Source organism: Zerene cesonia, chromosome 17 (assembly GCF_012273895.1).
Source record: "Zerene cesonia ecotype Mississippi chromosome 17, Zerene_cesonia_1.1, whole genome shotgun sequence".
Classification (NCBI taxonomy): Eukaryota; Metazoa; Arthropoda; class Insecta; order Lepidoptera; family Pieridae; genus Zerene; species Zerene cesonia.
In genome coordinates, this window is record NC_052118.1 from 6,240,170 (window position 1) to 6,258,926 (window position 18,757).

General features: G+C 30.0%; 4 protein-coding genes across 7 annotated transcripts; 2 read left to right on the plus strand and 2 right to left on the minus strand.

The window, feature by feature from the left end:
* Positions 1-50: 50 nt before the first annotated feature.
* On the minus strand, positions 51-9,875 carry LOC119833512 (ethanolamine kinase). Its single transcript, XM_038357539.1, has 7 exons — positions 9,573-9,875; positions 9,363-9,499; positions 8,548-8,731; positions 4,749-4,837; positions 3,437-3,663; positions 329-563; positions 51-255 (listed from the first exon to the last, which is right to left on the minus strand). The coding sequence occupies exons 1-7, from the start codon at positions 9,705-9,707 to the stop codon at positions 186-188; spliced, it is 1,077 nt and encodes a 358-aa protein (XP_038213467.1). The 5' UTR covers positions 9,708-9,875; the 3' UTR covers positions 51-185.
* A 1,297-nt stretch (positions 9,876-11,172) lies between these two features.
* Positions 11,173-12,061, plus strand: LOC119833607 (cytochrome b-c1 complex subunit 8). 2 transcript variants are annotated; one of them, XM_038357698.1, is made up of 3 exons: positions 11,173-11,242; positions 11,316-11,488; positions 11,901-12,061. In XM_038357698.1, the coding sequence occupies exons 2-3, from the start codon at positions 11,335-11,337 to the stop codon at positions 11,993-11,995; spliced, it is 249 nt and encodes an 82-aa protein (XP_038213626.1). In that variant the 5' UTR covers positions 11,173-11,242; positions 11,316-11,334; the 3' UTR covers positions 11,996-12,061. The 2 variants fall into 2 exon arrangements, with proteins under 2 accessions (XP_038213626.1, XP_038213625.1); XM_038357697.1 differs by having other exon boundaries at positions 11,185-11,488.
* A 1,505-nt stretch (positions 12,062-13,566) lies between these two features.
* LOC119833486 (UDP-N-acetylglucosamine transporter) lies at positions 13,567-16,429 on the plus strand. 3 transcript variants are annotated; one of them, XM_038357508.1, is made up of 6 exons: positions 13,567-13,723; positions 13,990-14,185; positions 14,388-14,498; positions 14,759-14,973; positions 15,422-15,700; positions 15,926-16,429. In XM_038357508.1, exons 2-6 carry the CDS (start codon positions 14,020-14,022, stop codon positions 16,289-16,291), a joined length of 1,137 nt encoding a protein of 378 aa, XP_038213436.1. In that variant the 5' UTR covers positions 13,567-13,723; positions 13,990-14,019; the 3' UTR covers positions 16,292-16,429. The 3 variants fall into 3 exon arrangements, with proteins under 3 accessions (XP_038213436.1, XP_038213435.1, XP_038213437.1); XM_038357507.1 differs by having other exon boundaries at positions 13,993-14,185; XM_038357509.1 differs by having other exon boundaries at positions 13,570-13,723; positions 14,050-14,185; positions 15,926-16,428.
* A 303-nt stretch (positions 16,430-16,732) lies between these two features.
* Positions 16,733-17,690, minus strand: LOC119833289 (39S ribosomal protein L22, mitochondrial). Its single transcript, XM_038357269.1, has 3 exons — positions 17,412-17,690; positions 17,093-17,306; positions 16,733-17,006 (listed from the first exon to the last, which is right to left on the minus strand). The coding sequence occupies exons 1-3, from the start codon at positions 17,583-17,585 to the stop codon at positions 16,786-16,788; spliced, it is 609 nt and encodes a 202-aa protein (XP_038213197.1). The 5' UTR covers positions 17,586-17,690; the 3' UTR covers positions 16,733-16,785.
* Positions 17,691-18,757: the final 1,067 nt, after the last annotated feature.

Consider the following 18,757-nt stretch of genomic DNA (forward strand, 5'->3'; position numbering starts at 1 on the left):
TATAAAATACGATAGGCTACAAATAATAAAAGAAAAAATAAAAGAGCAACTAAATGTATACTGCTGCTTTATTAAATAAATAAATTTATGAAACAATAGTACAGTAGATATTTATAAGATAATATTTAAATACATAAGAGATACATTAGAATTGCTTGTACTTTTTAGAAGGACACCACAGCATATTATTGAACAAAAGATTTCAATGTAGCGTCTTTTAACTCGTTATATCTGTTCAGACGAATCTCTGCGTACCTGAAAAATATACAATGGGTAAGTATTTTAAAATTTTATGTCGCTCATAATTAGAAAATTAAAAATTCCGTACCTGCCAAAGTCAAAATCGATACTGGAATGTTCAAATTGTACAAGTGACCAGATTCCCCACATGAAATGTGACGCCAAAGACAGCAGCTGGACCTCTCTATAAACATCTTCAGTTTTCGATGATAAAGTTTCTGAATCGACTTCACCAATATATTCCGTCAAATATGTTCTTATCCAAAACAACTGAAATTCTCTGCTTGGATATCTCGAATAGTCGATGTCGTCAATGGATATTCCTAAAAGGATTCCAAAATATTTAAAATGAAACGGTACAATCAAAAATACAATCTATGAACGTCGTAGCATGTTAAAATATTTATTGCTACGTTTATACCGCATTTACACCTTAGTGCGAATAGCGAGACGAAACACGCATAAGGTAATAGTACACACGCTATTCGCATATTCTAGTCTAAGATCCGGCCGCGTGATTTATACGTTCATATGTTTGATTAATAATATATAATTTTTATCGATATTTATAACTAAACCAATGCCGATCCGCAAAGGTGCCCATCCAAATTTGGCCGCAATTAATTTCAATTAAAATGTAATTAATTATTTATTTCTGAACTATTACGTTCACTTGTAATTGTTAAAAGATATATTTCATTAGAAAGATATTTACCTGAGATACCGAAAAAGTTCAAGGTGCCATCTCTCACTTGGCCGCAACCTAATGTCAGCCAGGTGTAAACAGGTATACTTTTGTGAAATATATACGTTCATAATGTATTATCATGTGATACATACCAAATCGAAGATTAATTTTTTCTCTACATGATGCGATATAGGTGCCTATGCAAAAATGCCCGCAAATAGTGATTGCCAGGGATTAAAGATAAATAAAAGCGAGAGAAACTTACGATAAACACCGTTTGTCAAATAAAGATAGAGCATGCCAGCTGCTTGTCATTTTTATGCTACTGCGCATGCGTCTATAGATAAGGTGCTCAACTAGTACCTCGGGTATTTGCTTGGAGTTTAAAATTCTCCAAAAATTGAGCAGTAAAAATAATATGTCATAATAATTAAAAAAAAAAAAAACAGTAGTAGTAGTAGTATTGAATAGAAATTTTTATGACAATTTTTATAAAGACCGAAAATAAACGAAAATTAATATTGTTAAAAATTGTAAAAAAACATCGATTTATCGCCCCCGAAACTCCCTATATACTAAATTTCATGAAAATCGTTGGAGCGATGGAAAATCGATATATATATATATATATACAAGAATTGCTCGTTTAAAGATATAAGATTTAAATGACGTTTCACAGTTAAAAGTTATTGGTTGAGTTAAATATAATTAAAACAATATTGAAAACACTAGTGTTATAGATTAATTATTATGACATATTATTTTTACTGCTCAATTTTTGGAGAATTTTAAACTCCAAGCAAATACCCGAGGTACTAGTTGAGCACCTTATCTATAGACGCATGCGCAGTAGCATAAAAATGACAAGCAGCTGGCATGCTCTATCTTTATTTGACAAACGGTGTTTATCGTAAGTTTCTCTCGCTTTTATTTATCTTTAATCGCTGGCAATCACTATTTGCGGGCATTTTTGCATAGGCACCTATATCTCATCATGTAGAGAAAAAATTAATCTTCGATTTGGTATGTATCACATAATAATACATTATGAACGTATATATTTCACAAAAGTATACCTGTTTACACCTGGCTGACATTAGGTTGCGGCCAAGTGAGAGATGGCACCTTGAATTTTTTCGGTACCTCAGGTAAATATCTTTCTAGTGAAATATATCTTTTAACAATTACAAGTGAACGTAATAGTTCAGAAATAAATAATTAATTACATTTTAATTGAAATTAATTGCGGCCAAATTTGGATGGGCACCTTTGCGGATCGGCATTGGTTTAGTTATAAATATCGATAAAAATTATATATTATTAATCAAACATATGAACGTATAAATCACGCGCTCGGATCTCGTACTATTCGAATTCTGGAGCCATTGTACAAACACAAACTTACTGTACTCCCAAATGTATGATTCGTGACTAAACTACTATATGAATGTTTCGTCGAATGTCTCATCGATGTATGAGGCGAGTGGTGAACGCGAATGTGCAAATGTTCCACAAAACACGATCGTTAATATTACATTTACAAACTTGTAATTATTATTCCAAGTTGAAGATAATAATATATCGGAGTTTGAAAATGTTTACAGTGATATTAATTTATTATGTGCTGTATTTAAACAATATATGCCCATTTAAGCTTTTGTTAAATATGTGTGGTCTAAATTATCTAAGTTTATTTTTTAAACTAACACAGATTCAACAACAACCTGATTAAAACAGTAAAAATATGAGCCTATCTTATCTTGAAAAACTTGTAAATATATATGTATGTAAATCGTTGTTTGGGTTCGCTTAAAAAATTTGAATATTTTTATATAAGTATAAGTACTTAAAATTTGAGTTTAATCGTGAAATTTTAACAATATATACCTCCTGACACGCTTTTAACATCGTTTTTATCCGTTTCTCATTCTACAAACACAATGTACCACAATGAAACGTGGCAGAGTAAGTACTGCAGGCAACTTATGTGTTTTATATTCATGTCACGTGTCACTACCTATTTATTTTCCATTAAGATAAGAAATTCTGGTCTTGTTTGTTTCTCGCATATTATCTGTCAGGACTAATTCGTGACAAAATAATTTCGAAGATAACTTTAAAACAATATCTATATAATAGATATATATTTTAAAGTATTGCTAGATTCATAGAAAATATACCTACTTATACGTGCATAAGGCAATACGGTGAAACTTGCAAGTGCAATACACACAAAAAATAAAGAAGCGAAAGTAAAAGAAACATATTTCTTAAAATCGCATGTTCGCTGTCAGAGAATTACTGAAATCATTTTTTGTGACCCACTCACACAATCAACCTTGATTTATACGATATACGCAGTTAAAGCGTATGATGTATCTTTGTTGTTTATATCAATAGGTAAAGTGGGGATTTACCTGTTGATATAAACATATACTTATTTACTCTCATAAATAACATTCTTAACGTCAGATGAAGAAGATTGTAGTGTTAAAATGTTAAACTTACCTACAAATTCGTTGAAATGATTTGCAATATCATATGCTTGATAATTATAGGCAGCATATTCATAGTCTATAAATGACACGGTCCCATTATTTTCATTGTAGATCACGTTTCCTAGAAGCAAATCATTGTGAGCAAACACTATTGGGCTCTCTGTTGATATTAAGTGCGATTTTAGTCTTTCAAATTCTATCCTTAGTCTTGTTATTGATCCGAAACTATTTGCAAATCTACAACACGGATAAAAGTAGTGTTATGAGATGGTTCCAATATTTTAACAATAGTTTATGTAAGCAGAATATATTAGGTATAATATTAAAGGCAATTTCACAGATATGGTAAATTAAATATTTAACGTCGTCATTTGTTTCACTACAATGTCTTGTGCCATTTGACCTAGAACTTTACATGATAATTAGATACCTACGAAATATTACTTTAACAAAAATGTATGAGATCCTACGCGTTTAAAATAATGTATTACAGAAACGATACGTTTTTAAATAAGAGGTTTTAAACTGAACACCAATACTAGATATAACGACACCATCATCGTATGGCAATTGAATGTTTCCGCTCCAATAAATATTCAAAATAATATAATATTATAATCTACACCCAGTAGCACTAGTGAATTTTATTTCTTTCTTTTGGATATATTAAGGTGAGTGAGTAATTACCTATAGTATTCTGATTCATTTTGCTTATAACCTTATACTTTATCGATTTAAAAAATGGTTAATTTTTATCAAAAACACATTCTAATCCATACGAGAATAAGATAACTCATACTGTCAATGTACCTAGTTTTAATAAAAGTGGATTTACTTCACACGATAAAAGTTTATTGGCCAATCGTGCAATCGGGTTTCATTTATTAAATGTGCACACAGATACCGTGGTCCTTATGTAATACTAGTTTTACATTTCAACATGTATATATTAGGAGTTAGATGATATTGTATAAAAAAAAAATCCGCCTTTCACACCCTAGATATCCCCTATATTTAATACAAAATCTAATTAATTAATTAAACTTAGACTTGAAACTCGAAGAATTACTATATTCTTAGTAATTCTTCGTAAATTTTTTGTGTCGACAAATTATTCCGGTCGATGTCAAACGACGTACTACATAAGCACATTCTTTTCTATGTGTATAGAAAGGGAAAGTTGTTTAGAAAATCTTGAGAAAACTTACACGTGTACAAATTCGACAATACCTAAACATAAACTTGTAATTCCAGTACAACATTTACATTTACCGAAATTGATGTAAATTAACACTACTGTATTAAGTAAGCTGAAATCTCACCTTGTTTGTTTCGAAGGGTCTGTGAAAGGTTCTGGTACCAGGGCCAGAAATTGTTCAATTTTATCCCATATCATAGGCTCTTTCTGTATCTGTAAACATGTACTTTTATGAAAACATATTTTGGGACTATTATCTTGATGACGAAGAGAAACCATAAAAAATATCATACTATATTGTTAGTTTAGCTAATCAGGGGCCGTAGGCTGATGTATTAAAGAGTAATTTTACTCTTTCCTATACAAAAAAATAATACATTTCAAAAAAACCACAAGTGAGGTCGCTTATATTCTTTTGTTTGATACACAAAAAACCGTGGCGATTTAGCCGTAGGTAGAGTGGCCTAGGCCCAAGTTAATTTTAATATTTCAAAAATGTCACTTATCAGTATGCATGTATGATAACTTTATATATACTAGTATTATGTGGATTTACTGAGTGTTTTTCGACACAACTTTAATAGTTTTTAGAATCCGTTCTGATGGTTTTTTTTTTGCTAACCTTTAAATTTTAAACCCTTGATATTCTAACCCAAGCGGAGACAAATCCAAAAAAAAAATGAATGTTATTAAAATCCGTTCAGCCGTTCTTGGTTTATATAGGTTTGAAGTAACAGAAGATTGAGTTTGTCAATCAGCTCCTTATTTAGAAACATACTAGCTGACCCGGCAAACGCTGTTCTGCCTTATTCTTATCATTTAGGGTTATAACAAACAGATGTTGTCTGATTCTCAGACCTACCCGATATGCACACAAAATTTTATATATTTACCCGATATGCATAAAAGAATTTTATTTTATAATTTGTTATTTTATAATTTGTATTTCGGCAAGCGTGATAGCAATATAATATCTAAATCCCAACATTTTAAATACAAAATTGTGTTTAATTTTGCGTAATAAATGCGATATCTAGGATTACCGATATATACTAACTAAAATAAGAAAAGATTTGATTTTTTGTTTGTTTATTTGAAATGAATAGACTCCGAAACTACTGGACCGATTTTAAAAATTCTTTCACCGTTGGTAAGCTACACTATTCCCGAGCGACATAGGCTATGTTTTATTTTCAAAAAAATTAGGGATGCTTACTAAAACTGGAATAATCTAACCCAAGATGTAAAAAAATAAACAAAAAATTTTCTTCAATTGCTGCGACAACTATTAAAGATAGAACAAAATCAAGTATTATAAATTTTCAGGACGTAGTTACGTCAAGCGACCTTTTATTAAAAAAAATTAAAATACCACCGCTAGAAAAGGCTCTCTCTATTCGTACCTAGATATCGATCCTTATCAAAATAAATAAAACATTATTTAAGACTACTTCAATACCTTTACATCACCTTTAAAATGATTCGATTCGGATATTCCATTCAAAAGATATCACGAGTTTAAATAATAGAAAAAAACTCCGCTCAGCTAGGTATGCGTTGAATAGGAGGAGGGGAGTCTTAGATTTTTGTTTTCAATGATTGTTATCTTTTTTAGAAACTCACTGTAAAGCATTTTGTATATCCTTTTATTATATTATTATGCCCGTGCGAAGCCGGGATGAGCTACTAGTACACAATAATTTCTTGTCATGTTATATGTATAAGTATTTATTTAGAGTTATACTACACATTATGTGGGTAGGTATATTTGTGATAAACCTTCGTGACCTTAATTTGATAAGATAAGACCAACTAATTTTCTATTTCCACAAGTGGTTTAATTTTTTATCATAGGTAATAATTTATTATGCATTGTTAATAATAAAAAATTATGTATATACATATACAGTTAAATATTATCAGGTTGGAATGCAGAATTAAAATTATATGAAAATTGTTCTAATATTATTATTTTTTTCTAGAAATATATTGTGAAATGTCTAAAAAATAAAATTTTCATTATTTTAATGATACGCCTCTATACGTATGACAATGCCGTCAATAAATAGGTACTTTAAAATTGAAATATGTATGTTGTTTTTTGTTGACAGTACATAATACATCATGATGATTGATTGAACAATCAAATTGATGATGAATATCAAACAATTATCAAATTTTTCTAAATCAATGTCTTAAGTGATTCTACATTGAAATTAAAAATATTTAAGGCTTTATTTACCTTTTTCTCACGAGTAAAATGCGGAGAACAGCGAATTATAGCAATAAATCAATAAAAATAAATAGTCTAGTCGGATATAAACAGTTTGTTCAATTGATATAAATTGAAACATATTATCTAAAATGTTTCGCACCCACATAAATAAATAACAGTGTATATATGATGCAATCACGAGTAGATCATATAAGAGAAAAAACTGGAGGGAAATAGATATGACTCTAGAATTGCAACTGCAGGTTTAAAGCCTTACTGCAGTCTAATATGTAATAAAGATTATTTCATTGTACAATTTAAAAAAAAAAACGGCCAAGTGCGAAATAGACTCGTATATCAAGGGTTCCTTCACGAGCGGTTACATTTTTTGCTCGCGTAGACCTTAATTTTTTCACAACTATAAAGTAATATAAATTCAAGTATCTTATATAAATTTCAGTTTAATATCTTAAAACGTTTTAAAATAAAAGAGATTTTGCAGTTAAGCAAGTAAAGCCTCTTTCGGAAGCTCTTTAAGGTAGTTTAGTGCATAGTTATGTGTTACGGATTTTTCGTTTAAATGAAATATAAGATCTCTTGCCAAATTTATTCATTCTATGTCAGCGGGAAGTATACATATTGGTGGTTTTTGGTAGTTAGTTTATTTCTGTACAGTAAATATTTGTCAAAAAGATTGATTTCTTGCTTTGCAATTTGGATAGCGTTACACATATATATGACACGTTTCCTGGTTAGAACAAATAGTAAATAAACGCCTTGTTACAACTATTTCTAATTAGGCTAAACACGAATTAATTAACTGACGATTTATTTTGGTACATACTGGTTTATGTTTGATTGGGAAACGCCATAATGTCGATTCTGGTTCAAAATAACCTAACACGCTTGTTGATTCGCTTGATGACCTATTTTTATATCAAAATATGTATATATATAAAGATCGAAATAAAAAGGCATGTTAGTGTCAAAATCAGGTTTGATTAGAAAATATTGTGTATTGTAGTTTTTAAAGCTTTTCCTTAGTAAGAACTATTTGTAACAAGGGCAATATTTTTACAACTAGTTCTAATTAGGGAAAACCTAAACAATAGATAGTAACCTAAGTAACCTAAGATATCAGATAACATTTAGAAACAATTTTTATATGGTGATAGGCCATATTAGATTCAATTACATTTTATTTGAAAAAAATACATATATGAGGAATTGTTCATATTTTTTTTAATGTGGGCATGAATTCAGCACGAATTGGGCCAGCTTGCACCAGGAAAGTATCACACCCGCTCAGAAAACCGGCGTGAAATACTAGCATGCTATTTTGTTTGGTATTGTGAGTGGAGGAACCGGAAGACCGAAGCCCATTTTCTTGCCTTACCCTTCCCAATCCATTCCTTCTTGCCAGTTGTCAATCCAATATTTATCCCTTACCTCTATAAAGCGGGCAGCGCATTTGCAGAGGCACTACTTCTTCAAATGTTCATGGGCGGTGGTGATTGCTTACCATCAGGCGAATCACGAGCTTGTTTGCAAAAAATACATGTAACCAGAGAATACAAAAATGAAACTATCTTGTCAAATGAGGTGTTGGATAGGTCAATACTTGACGAGATAAACACAAGGTGAAAAAATGTATACTGCCTCTTCAAAACAAAGCACAATATTATAAGTTCACAATGAAGTAACTTACTTGTTTATCAAGCTCAACTTTGTGCATTTTAGCCATTTGTTTAGCTACCATAGCACTTATTTTGTCATCAATTACAGTGTCTATGTTCAATGTCACTCCAGGATAATATTGATAGGCTAATCCATTTTTAAAAACTCCATAAATTTCTGGTGCTAGATTAAGTTTGTGAAGTGTGGTTATATTCCTAAAAAATAAAACACTTTTTTTTACAAAAAAATATGTTATCTTATAGTGTATATGTTATGAAAATTTACTTTAGTTTAGTAAAAACAAAACAACTTTGTGTGTATGTTGCCATAAGATTGTAAAAACTGTTACATTAATATCTTATCAGCACAATTGAGAACTGTCAAATAATTGTGATCCATAACATACATATTTAACATAAAATGTGGTTTTGTAATAAATTTCATATAATTATTTTGTAATAATTTAATAAAATTGTTACATATTAAAAGTACATTTTTTCATATATTATTCTATACTAAAATAAAATTCAATGAATAGAAACATTAAAATGAATGTAGTTACATAAAACAAGAAAGTAATGATACTTAATACTTATTTTTCCTATTCAAATAAAAAAAAAATGTAAGTAGGATTTAATTGCATGGCCAAAATTCACAAATAAAATTTACATAAAATGTTAGTAATGGGCGATTAGTATACCAAAAAAAATGGTTTTAGTATTTGTTACTTAGTATTTAGATGAAATTTTTTTCGTTGTTATAACAATCAATTAACAATGTTATAACATAACACTATCCAATCGAGTGTTCTAATAAAATCAATAAATCGTACTTGTACACACTTACCTTACTTCTGCAGTCCTATCAATCAACAAATCCGTTTTATTTCCGTAAATTCGCACTAAAACTATATTTTCACTTTCACCCGTCTTATTATTTATTTCACAAGCTACTAATTTGTTTGTGATTCCGTCAGTAAAAATCTGAAAATATAACAAATACCAATTTAATACTCATTTTAAGAATTATTTTTATTTCAAATAAAAAATGTTTTACTTTAAATTTAATATTTTCGGGTCGCCAACTAGGTCTTATCTCTTCTAGAATTTTATAAATCCCGGGATAAATATCGGTTTCTTCGACTTCTACTGGAATATATTTATGACCGTCTTTACTACATATTGAAGACATTATTTTTATTTAGATGATAATTTTATAAACACGAGCGATCTACGTAACGGTAAAGTTGAAATGCTGTGGCACATTTTACATATTCAGATAAAAGACCTCGACAGTTCAGAGCCGAATCTTATTTATTAGAAGGTAGGTACCTATTAAATACTGACATCGCGTATAAACTGACGTACAGCATAGAGTATTAACTAAAGTAAAACACGGCACAGGTGACTGCCACAGATAACGAGTAACTATATAAGCAAAGAGTAGTATAATAATATGTTTAAGTATATATTTGTTAAGTTTATTGTGTGTTATAAGATATCTATTTATGAGTCAGAGACATCAGTGTATTGCAGTGAAACGTTAGAGTACCTTCTAAATTTAACTACTCTTTAGCTTTCTTGACCTTGCTAACACGCTTATTACACGTAACTAAGTTTAGCTTCTAAGTTCAGTAACAATTTACACATTAGAGGCTTACTGTGGTATATTTAAATTTTAAATACTGAATCAAACAAAGGACTTTATAATTTGTTATTTAGAACCAACGAATTCAGCAATTATCTACGAATGGATATGATCGATTTACATATTAATAAATCCTGTTACACCGTTTATTGAAAAGAAAAAAATTCACTCGATTTAAAATTAATTTTTTTTCTATATCAAAATCCTTCTGACAAAAATTACTTATACAAAATATTAGTCCATATGATTTTAACGAGTTAACTTAATACGATTACCCAGTATATAAGTCTATGTATAAGTGTATATCTTATCTATTGTATTGCCTATGGTCTGACAGTAGACACTTGACTGTTGTCAGCAGTGTTCCCAACTTAGGGGTTTTCCCCCCAAATTTAGGGGGTAAATTAGTGGAATGGGATTTTTTTAGGGGTTTTATATGTTTAGGGGTATTTTTAGGGTTTTTCTGAATATATAATATTCTGAATATAATAGAACTATCCAATGCTAACTATCAATTAAATTTATTTTTTCACCTAGCGAATGACTTAGGACTGGGTGACATCTAGTGTAATTATATTTTCCTACTAAATAAATATTGCAGATATTTACCTACTCTGTGGGTAAATGAAATGGTATAAAATATGAGCACCTTTTCATTACTAATTAAAAAATCCTATCTAACACTTAAACACTTTACTGTATTACCAAGCTGGTAATACATTAATTCGTAATGGTGGATCTTGCACAACATTCACTCCATCTTCTAAAATGTTAAGTTTATTCAATGTTAACATGTATGATTTTAAAAATTCTGACTCTTCAGAGGAAACTGACATAATTTTTAATGCATCAGTTAATTTATAAATAAAAAGCATTAACAAATATTACTGAATATTACTTATTATATTATTTTGATTGAATATTATTTTTTAGGGGGATTTTCAAATAATTGACGCAGTTTAAGGGGGTTTTGACTTAGAGTTAGGGGTAAATATTTCTGAGAGTTGGTAACACTGGTTGTCAGTGTTGACACATACGTCATGCGTGTGTGGATTGCGGAGTAGAGCTGTTATTTAGAAGTGGGAGTTCTCCTTTGCAATATTACGTAATTTAGTCCAATTACACATTATTTGATTATTTTCCTTATTTAAGGTTAATAAAATCGATCATCATGGGAAAACACTTCGGTGAACTTGCTAAAATCAGAGGATTGATAACTTATAAATTATCTCCTCATGAGCAAAGAGCTTACGCTGGCGCTATTAAAAATGGACTACCTAATTTCGTCCGAAGATTTCGCGAAAGCGTTTTTAGAGTGGCACCTCGTAAGTTTTTATTTTGAAGTAATATAACAAATCTAGTGCGTGAACATGGTTATTACCTTATGTAATAATTACCTCTTTGATGTTCTCATTTCTTAAGGCAAATTTTAGTAACCACTAAATCAAAACACTAATAACTACTAAGTTATATTGATATTTATTATTTATTCATCTTGTATAGAGACTTCTCATGACATAATAACTGAATGAAACAAATTTCGTGATTTAATAGGTATGACAGTTCAATGGTGGTGTTTCTTTTTTCTGTGTAATTTATATATGGTAGTTGTGTAATGGTTTAGATGTATTTAATATGTGTTTATATAAATTCATGACCATTAAAGTTCTTACATATAAACAAATTTAAACCAGTCTGTGAATATAAATCAAGTAGTAATATAAATTTTTTTTTCAGCATTCATTGTTGCTTACTTAGTTTATGATGGTGTTGAAAGGGAGCACCATAGACTGTCCCGCAAAAATCCAGCTGATTTTGAAAATGATGAATAAAGACACAAAGAACTAATTCAATCAAATAAATCAATAATTGTAGTTTAAGTTAATAAATTATGTGATTTTTTTTTGTTTTATTCCATCTTTTCATTGACCCTTATCTTGCCCTGCTCAGTGCTCAATAATCAATTTACAGTATGATATGCCTCCTTAAAAATTTTAAGTGTAAGTGTTTGAATGTTGAATAATTGTTTTTCTGCTAATGCCCCTATATGCATAAATATCATATTTGTTAGAATAGTGGTGGCTCAGTGGTTAGGACCTTGGACTTAAAAGCATAAAGTGGGGGAACCCTTAAAAAAAGAAAAATATTACGCTAGTTAAAATTACTGTAAAAGTTTAAGAGTGCTAAGATTGTTTCCCATTATGCCTATACAATGCTATATTACGATTAGAAAAAAAAGCCGGTTACAGCGTATGCCGTATTCGGTATGACGCTCGCCCACCTTTCTCTCGCACCCCCCCTTCCAGATCCTTAAATTTTTTTGGAAATAATTAAATTACAAATTTTATACATTTCATTATTTACCGATGAAAAGTGATGTTAGAAGAGCAAAATGAAAAGAAAACCATTGATTTTACTAACGGAAATGATTTACACAATATTGCACCGCAAATTTTAACAAATACAATTTTTCTCGTCGACTCCATGTTACGCGCATTCTTTTCAGTTTTCACACTAATTGTGTATGTCAAGAAAAAGAGGTATATGTTCCTAGTAAGTTGTGCTTTCACTTCATATTAATGACGCACGCTCTATAGCCTGCTTATGTACCCATACTACTTGTACTTATTATTCTGTGCCTATACTCTAACTCTACGCTTGGATTACAAAGATCAAAAAAAGAAGAAGATGGCTCTCATACGTATAATAGTATATACGATGTTACTAACGTAATATTAACTTAATGAAACCAAGGCTTCTAAGGTCTATTGGTAGTATTTCAAAGTAAAGCCTACCCTCTTATTGTCCAGATTATTTCCAAAAATTCATTCACGTTTCATAGGTTCAGACTCTATCAATATAACAGGTACATCCAGGATATCCATCCAGTTCAAGTCCGAAAATATTTTCGGAATTCACAGAATGTTGGTCGTTGATGTTGATGTTTTAAGTTTCTAAATAAAGAAACAAAAAATAAAAGTACATTAAGCAGCAGCATCCTGATCACACTATCGTAAATTAAGAACTCCTCAAATTGATCACACATGATGTCTATTAATGGACATTATGATGATTTAGAACTAACGGATTCAAAAAATTGCTATTGAAAGTTGCGATTTGATAACCTCCTCCTTTTTTGAAGTCACATACATATAAGTATCACCGTCGATACTTATATCGTGCACATACGTACGTAGTATAAATCCAAGTAACATAATACTAAACTAGTAATTAATAAACTACAATGGTTAATTGATATTCATGTCTATTTACGAATATAATTGTAAATTTTTGTAACGACTATTAATATGATATTCAAATAATAAAGCTAACATTTAAATTGCTAGAATCGAAAACGGAAGTAACTAAAATGCCTTGTATCATGCCATATTTAAATAAATCACAGAAAAAATATTCTCACCAATTTGGCTACGTCAACAAATCAGCCTGAAATTCAAATTGCAAATGTTTTTCCCAAAAACATAGTACTTCATTTTAGGATTGCCTAAACAGTTTTAAATATTACTTATATATATTTAACGATATAAGAATATAAAAAGGTAAATACACTATTTTCTTACGCATTGTCCTGTGTTAATTAATCAACCACAAAATGTGTCTTATATTTTTGTTTTAATTAAAATATAAATATTGCAATAAATTTTAATAAAATTTTGGAATAAGTGCATTTTTTTCATTTTAAAAATATTGCAAATTGAACAATATTTTTGAATAAATGATCATTGTAATTTTGGACAATTTCACTAATTAGTTAAGTATATATCTTAAAATGCCATTGAATTGGGTAGTTTTTTATTATTTCAAGTAGGAAAGGTGTCCTCATATTTTGTCTTCTATGAAGTCTTCAAATGACATCACTCTGCAGGAAACACAGGAATCAAAGGAAGAAATTGAAGTTGAGGGTGAAAATATAACACCCGAAACTCAACTCAACACAGACGAAATGGACAGTGAAAATAAAAAGGATAAAAGTTATTCTCCCAATAAGCAAGTAAAATATGGTAAGAACATTGTATTTTTTTCAAAGAAATAGATAAAATTATTTAATTATATGTTAACAGATTAAAATTAGATTATAATCTATTGATAATTTATGTTTCTTGCTAGATATTGATGTTTTAATTAATGAACAATTTAATTTCCTGTTCTAATGTCCTATGGCAATCAATGTAATAATGTATGATAATCTTTTATATTTTGTAGGGTACATAAAGTATGTCAGTCTTTTTATACTGACAATACAAAATGCAGCACTGGGCCTGAGTATGAGATATGCACGTACAAGAGATGTTGTCATGTTTTCATCAGCTGCTGGTAATAAAGAGTTGCAAATTAAAATTGGATTTTGCCAATTACATTTTGTATATTTATTTTTTTTTTGTTCAAAGATCTTGTTTAATGTTGATATCATGTGTCAATCATGATTTTAATTTCCTAATCTGCAGTCATACAAAATAAATATGTAATAATATTCTATTGCTGTAATTACTTCCTAAAAAAAGAATTTCTTTTCCGATATTTTGCCCTGTCTTGCATTCATCGTGGTTATTTTAAAATGTATAAATAATTTTCAGCTGTGCTAATGGCAGAAGTATTGAAACTTGCAATTTGTATTTGTTTGGTAATACAAGAAAATGGGAGTGTTAGAAAAGGAGCACAAACAATGTATAATACAGTGATATTGAATATAAAGGACACTTTACGTGTCTGTGTGCCATCATTTTTATATATAGTACAAAACAATTTATTATATGTCTCTGCATCAAATTTGGATGCAGCTACGTATCAGGTATTATAAACTATATTTTCCTTGAATTGAATTACTTGCAAGTACCATTATTCTCTTACTGGCTATGGCTGTGACTTTATATTGATGTGAGACTCTATAACATGTTGTTCTACCATCTAATGTTGATATTACCATGTATGTGTCTCAACAATGTAACCTAACCCACCCCCTTAACCAAACCAAAAAATTCTGACACTGAACTCTCTATATATTACACATTATGCCTCAGCTAATTGAAGACACAGTTTGTAAACAGTAAAAAGTAATAGTACAGATTATCATTTTTAGCCCAAGAATCAAACTAATTTTAAAATAAGTTTTGGTAGTATATTATATGATTTAATAGATTATTTCAAATCAAATTTGAAAACAAAAAATATTTTCACTGTAATTCAATAAGTGCAATGAGTGGTTAAACATATTAATCATCTTGATTTTATTGTTGTAGGTAACATATCAATTAAAGTTGTTGACAACTGCATTCTTTGCTGTCTTAGTTTTAAAAAGAAGATTAAAACGATGGCAGTGGGGTGCATTAGGTTTATTAGTTATTGGTGTTGCATTAGTACAACTTTCATCAACGGACAAAGATTCTAAAGCAACTTCTTCATCAAACTTACAAAAGCAATCTAAAGTCCTTGGGTTTGGCGCTGCATTGGCAGCATGCTTTATTTCTGGATTTGCTGGAATATATTTTGAAAAAGTGCTGAAAGAATCTGATATATCAGTGAGTATTGGCATCAGCCTCTTTCGAATTCGTGATTTTTCATGGTAATAAGCTCTCATTATATATGATTTCCTCTCCTTTTAAAAAACCCACTGAACCTTCTTATGACATCTCATTTGTGGTGATAATTACTGATCACATAGAAATTACAAAATATTTTATTTTACTATATCATGATATAAACTGTATCATGGAAAACAGATTAATTTAGATATTATTTTACAGGTGTGGATGAGGAATGTGCAATTGAGTTTATTATCATTGCCTTTTGGAACTATAACATACTTAGTAAATAACAATGGGTCTATAAAAGATTTACTCAAAGGGTTTGATGGTTTTGTGTGGTATCTAGTCGTTTTACAAGCAGCTGGGGGACTTATTGTTGCTGTTGTTGTGAAATATGCTGACAATATCCTAAAAGGATTTGCTACATCTGTAGCTATTATAATATCATGTGTTGCATCAATGTACATATTCGACTTCCACTTAACGATTCAATTTGCTTTAGGGACTATGTTTGTTATTGGTTCCATATTTTTGTATGGTTATGTTCCTAAGAAGAAAGAAACTCGAACTTCATTGAGTGTATGAATTTTTTTTAGTATTATATTATTTGATAAAATTGCCAGTATGTACTTATACAATTTAGATATAAGTTAAAACTTTGTTTATATACATGTTGTATTAATAAGGCTACAATATTATATTTTATACACTTTTTATTGAAACATGTACCTATCTTATTAACAAAATATATTCTTTTAGATATTCAAAAATTTTTATTATGAAATTAAACCCTTCTTTGTGTAACTTTTGAGAAGAGAAAACAACCTTTCATCTAAATATTTCAGGTAAAAATTATGAATGTACTCTTTGCACTTGAGATTTAAAGATTAATTTTAGTAGTTTAATATTATAATCTAATCAAAAGTTGTATATCAGTCTTGTTATTTCAGACTGAGCAAGAACTCACGAGAATTTCGGACATTATTGCTTTATAGCAATCATCACAGCATATAATAAAAACTCATATTTATATAACTATTATTTATTTTTTTGATTAACTACAAGTACACTATTACAATCTAAAAGGAATTTATTATTTTCCTCATCCTCATCTGTTCAAGCCATTTATCAAGTTGTTGTTGAGGTTTTAATGGATTTTTCTTATAGTAATCTTCAGGAGGCTTTCCTTCTTCGAGTCTGACAAAATAATGACTGTATTTGTAACGCACTTCACCTAGCCTTCCTCTTGCATGTCTTCTTATGCCCTTCATAACTGGACCTTTTCCACTAAATGATTCAGCTAATAAAAAGATAAACGTATTAATTTTTTTTTAATAGTCATCATTATTGTGTTGATAAAAATAAAAGTTAATACAAGTGACATACCAATCCACAAATTACTCCGAAATTCAACATTATGTTTAGAAACTGCAAGTTCTTGTGCCTCTAGTATTGTATCTTTCACAAAACCTGCTCCTTTCTTATGTATAAAGCTCAATTGTTTTAAGGCTTCATCTACTGTCATTCCTCTTACAAAGGCAGCAATGTACCAGAGTTTTTCTGGACTGTATTTAATATTTGCCTTTTGATGACAAACAAACTAAAAAACAAAAATAACATTTATTTTACATTAATGTAAATTGAATATAATTATACAAACCCTGCGACATATTATAAATGAAATAAAAAGCTATTGTCTACTTACAGCTGGCCTTGGCTCCTCATTGGGATCTTGAGGTGGGTATATTTTTCTATTGTAACTGATAAATTTCTGGGGATTATTTGGTTTAGTCCACGCAGCAGTGGGCGCTGTAGTGTGCAAATTATGAATAGGTACGCGGATATTTAGCGTATTTAGCGTTTTAAACAAGCAGTTCATTTTAAGTATGTTACGCTAATATAGATCCCATGAAATCTAAATTAAAAAAAAAGTAGTGTCAAGTATATGAAATGATCATAAAAATAAAAAGGTTAAGATTTTGTCTTTCGATTCCGTCTAACCAAATAGACGACCGACGTCAATGTCATTTGTCAAATGTAATGCACAGATTAATCATTAAAGTACCAAGTATAATCACAGATAATATAATGCTATACTAGTATGACAAATTTGCCATAATTTATATTTTAATGAAACATTTAAATATTCATAAAACTTACAATATAATTTTTTTTAAGATTACAGAAACAACACAAAGTCTTATGTTACTGTTACGAAGCGTTACAGGTAAAACTCCCATCAGTTAATAACGAACTATGCGTGATTCAAGTTACGAGACGTTTTTTATACAAACGATTGGCACTTACGCCTGGTAGCATATTCAACAGTCCGTGGGTAAAAAGATCAGTTTTATGTACTCCCAGTAGAATATGCACACAGTTTAAGTGGTATGTTGCAGGGTCGTGAACCACCGCCCATGAACATTTGGAGAAGCGTAAGGTCAAATACAGACCTTACACCTCTACAAATGGATTGCCGACCTTAAATTGGGAAAGCATTAATGAGAGGTATAAAGGAAAGGACTGGGAAGGGTAAAAAAGGATATGGGCATCCTGCTTCCCCACTCACCGTACGAAACACAATAACGCCGGTTTTCTGTGGAGGTGTGGTACTTCCCCGGTGCGAGCTAGCCCAATTCGTGGCGAAGCGTACTCGACTGACACATCAAAATAAATTATAGCTTGTATGTTTCTCAGACTAGAAACCTATACAACAAAAACTTTCAATTTTTTTTTCTTAAACTTTCATTAAAATCCGTCGAGTAGTTCCGGAGTTTAGTATGTACAAACAAACTGACACTTAATTTTGGATTCATGATGTACTTCTGTTTTTTAACACCCTTCAATCCTATCCTACTATTATTATAAATGCGAAAGTTTGTAAGGATGTGTGTGTGTGTTTGTTGCTCTTTCACGCAAAAACTACTGAACCAATTGCAATGAAATTTGTTACGTTTGCAGCTGGACAACTGAAATAACATAAAGGCAATCATGTTTCATCAATCATATTTTTATCCCGATATTCCTACGGGATACGGACTAACGCGGGTG

Bases quoted from the DNA above. Each gene is read 5' to 3' on its own strand.
- LOC119833486 (XM_038357508.1), top strand. From the start codon at position 14,020: ATGAAGTCTTCAAATGACATCACTCTGCAGGAAACACAGGAATCAAAG. The intron at 14,186-14,387 runs GTAAGAACATTG...TATATTTTGTAG, and splicing joins CAATAAGCAAGTAAAATATG to GGTACATAAAGTATGTCAGT. The intron at 15,701-15,925 runs GTGAGTATTGGC...ATTATTTTACAG, and splicing joins TGAAAGAATCTGATATATCA to GTGTGGATGAGGAATGTGCA.
- LOC119833607 (XM_038357698.1), top strand. From the start codon at position 11,335: ATGGGAAAACACTTCGGTGAACTTGCTAAAATCAGAGGATTGATAACT. The intron at 11,489-11,900 runs GTAAGTTTTTAT...TTTTTTTTTCAG, and splicing joins CGTTTTTAGAGTGGCACCTC to CATTCATTGTTGCTTACTTA.
- LOC119833289 (XM_038357269.1), bottom strand. From the start codon at position 17,585: ATGAACTGCTTGTTTAAAACGCTAAATACGCTAAATATCCGCGTACCT. The intron at 17,307-17,411 runs GTAAGTAGACAA...TTTGTTTTTTAG, and splicing joins ATGAGGAGCCAAGGCCAGCT to TTTGTTTGTCATCAAAAGGC. The intron at 17,007-17,092 runs GTATGTCACTTG...TCTTTTTATTAG, and splicing joins TCGGAGTAATTTGTGGATTG to CTGAATCATTTAGTGGAAAA.
- LOC119833512 (XM_038357539.1), bottom strand. From the start codon at position 9,707: ATGTCTTCAATATGTAGTAAAGACGGTCATAAATATATTCCAGTAGAA. The intron at 9,500-9,572 runs GTAAAACATTTT...TTATATTTTCAG, and splicing joins CCGAAAATATTAAATTTAAA to ATTTTTACTGACGGAATCAC. The intron at 3,664-4,748 runs GTGAGATTTCAG...TCCGTGTTGTAG, and splicing joins GACCCTTCGAAACAAACAAG to ATTTGCAAATAGTTTCGGAT.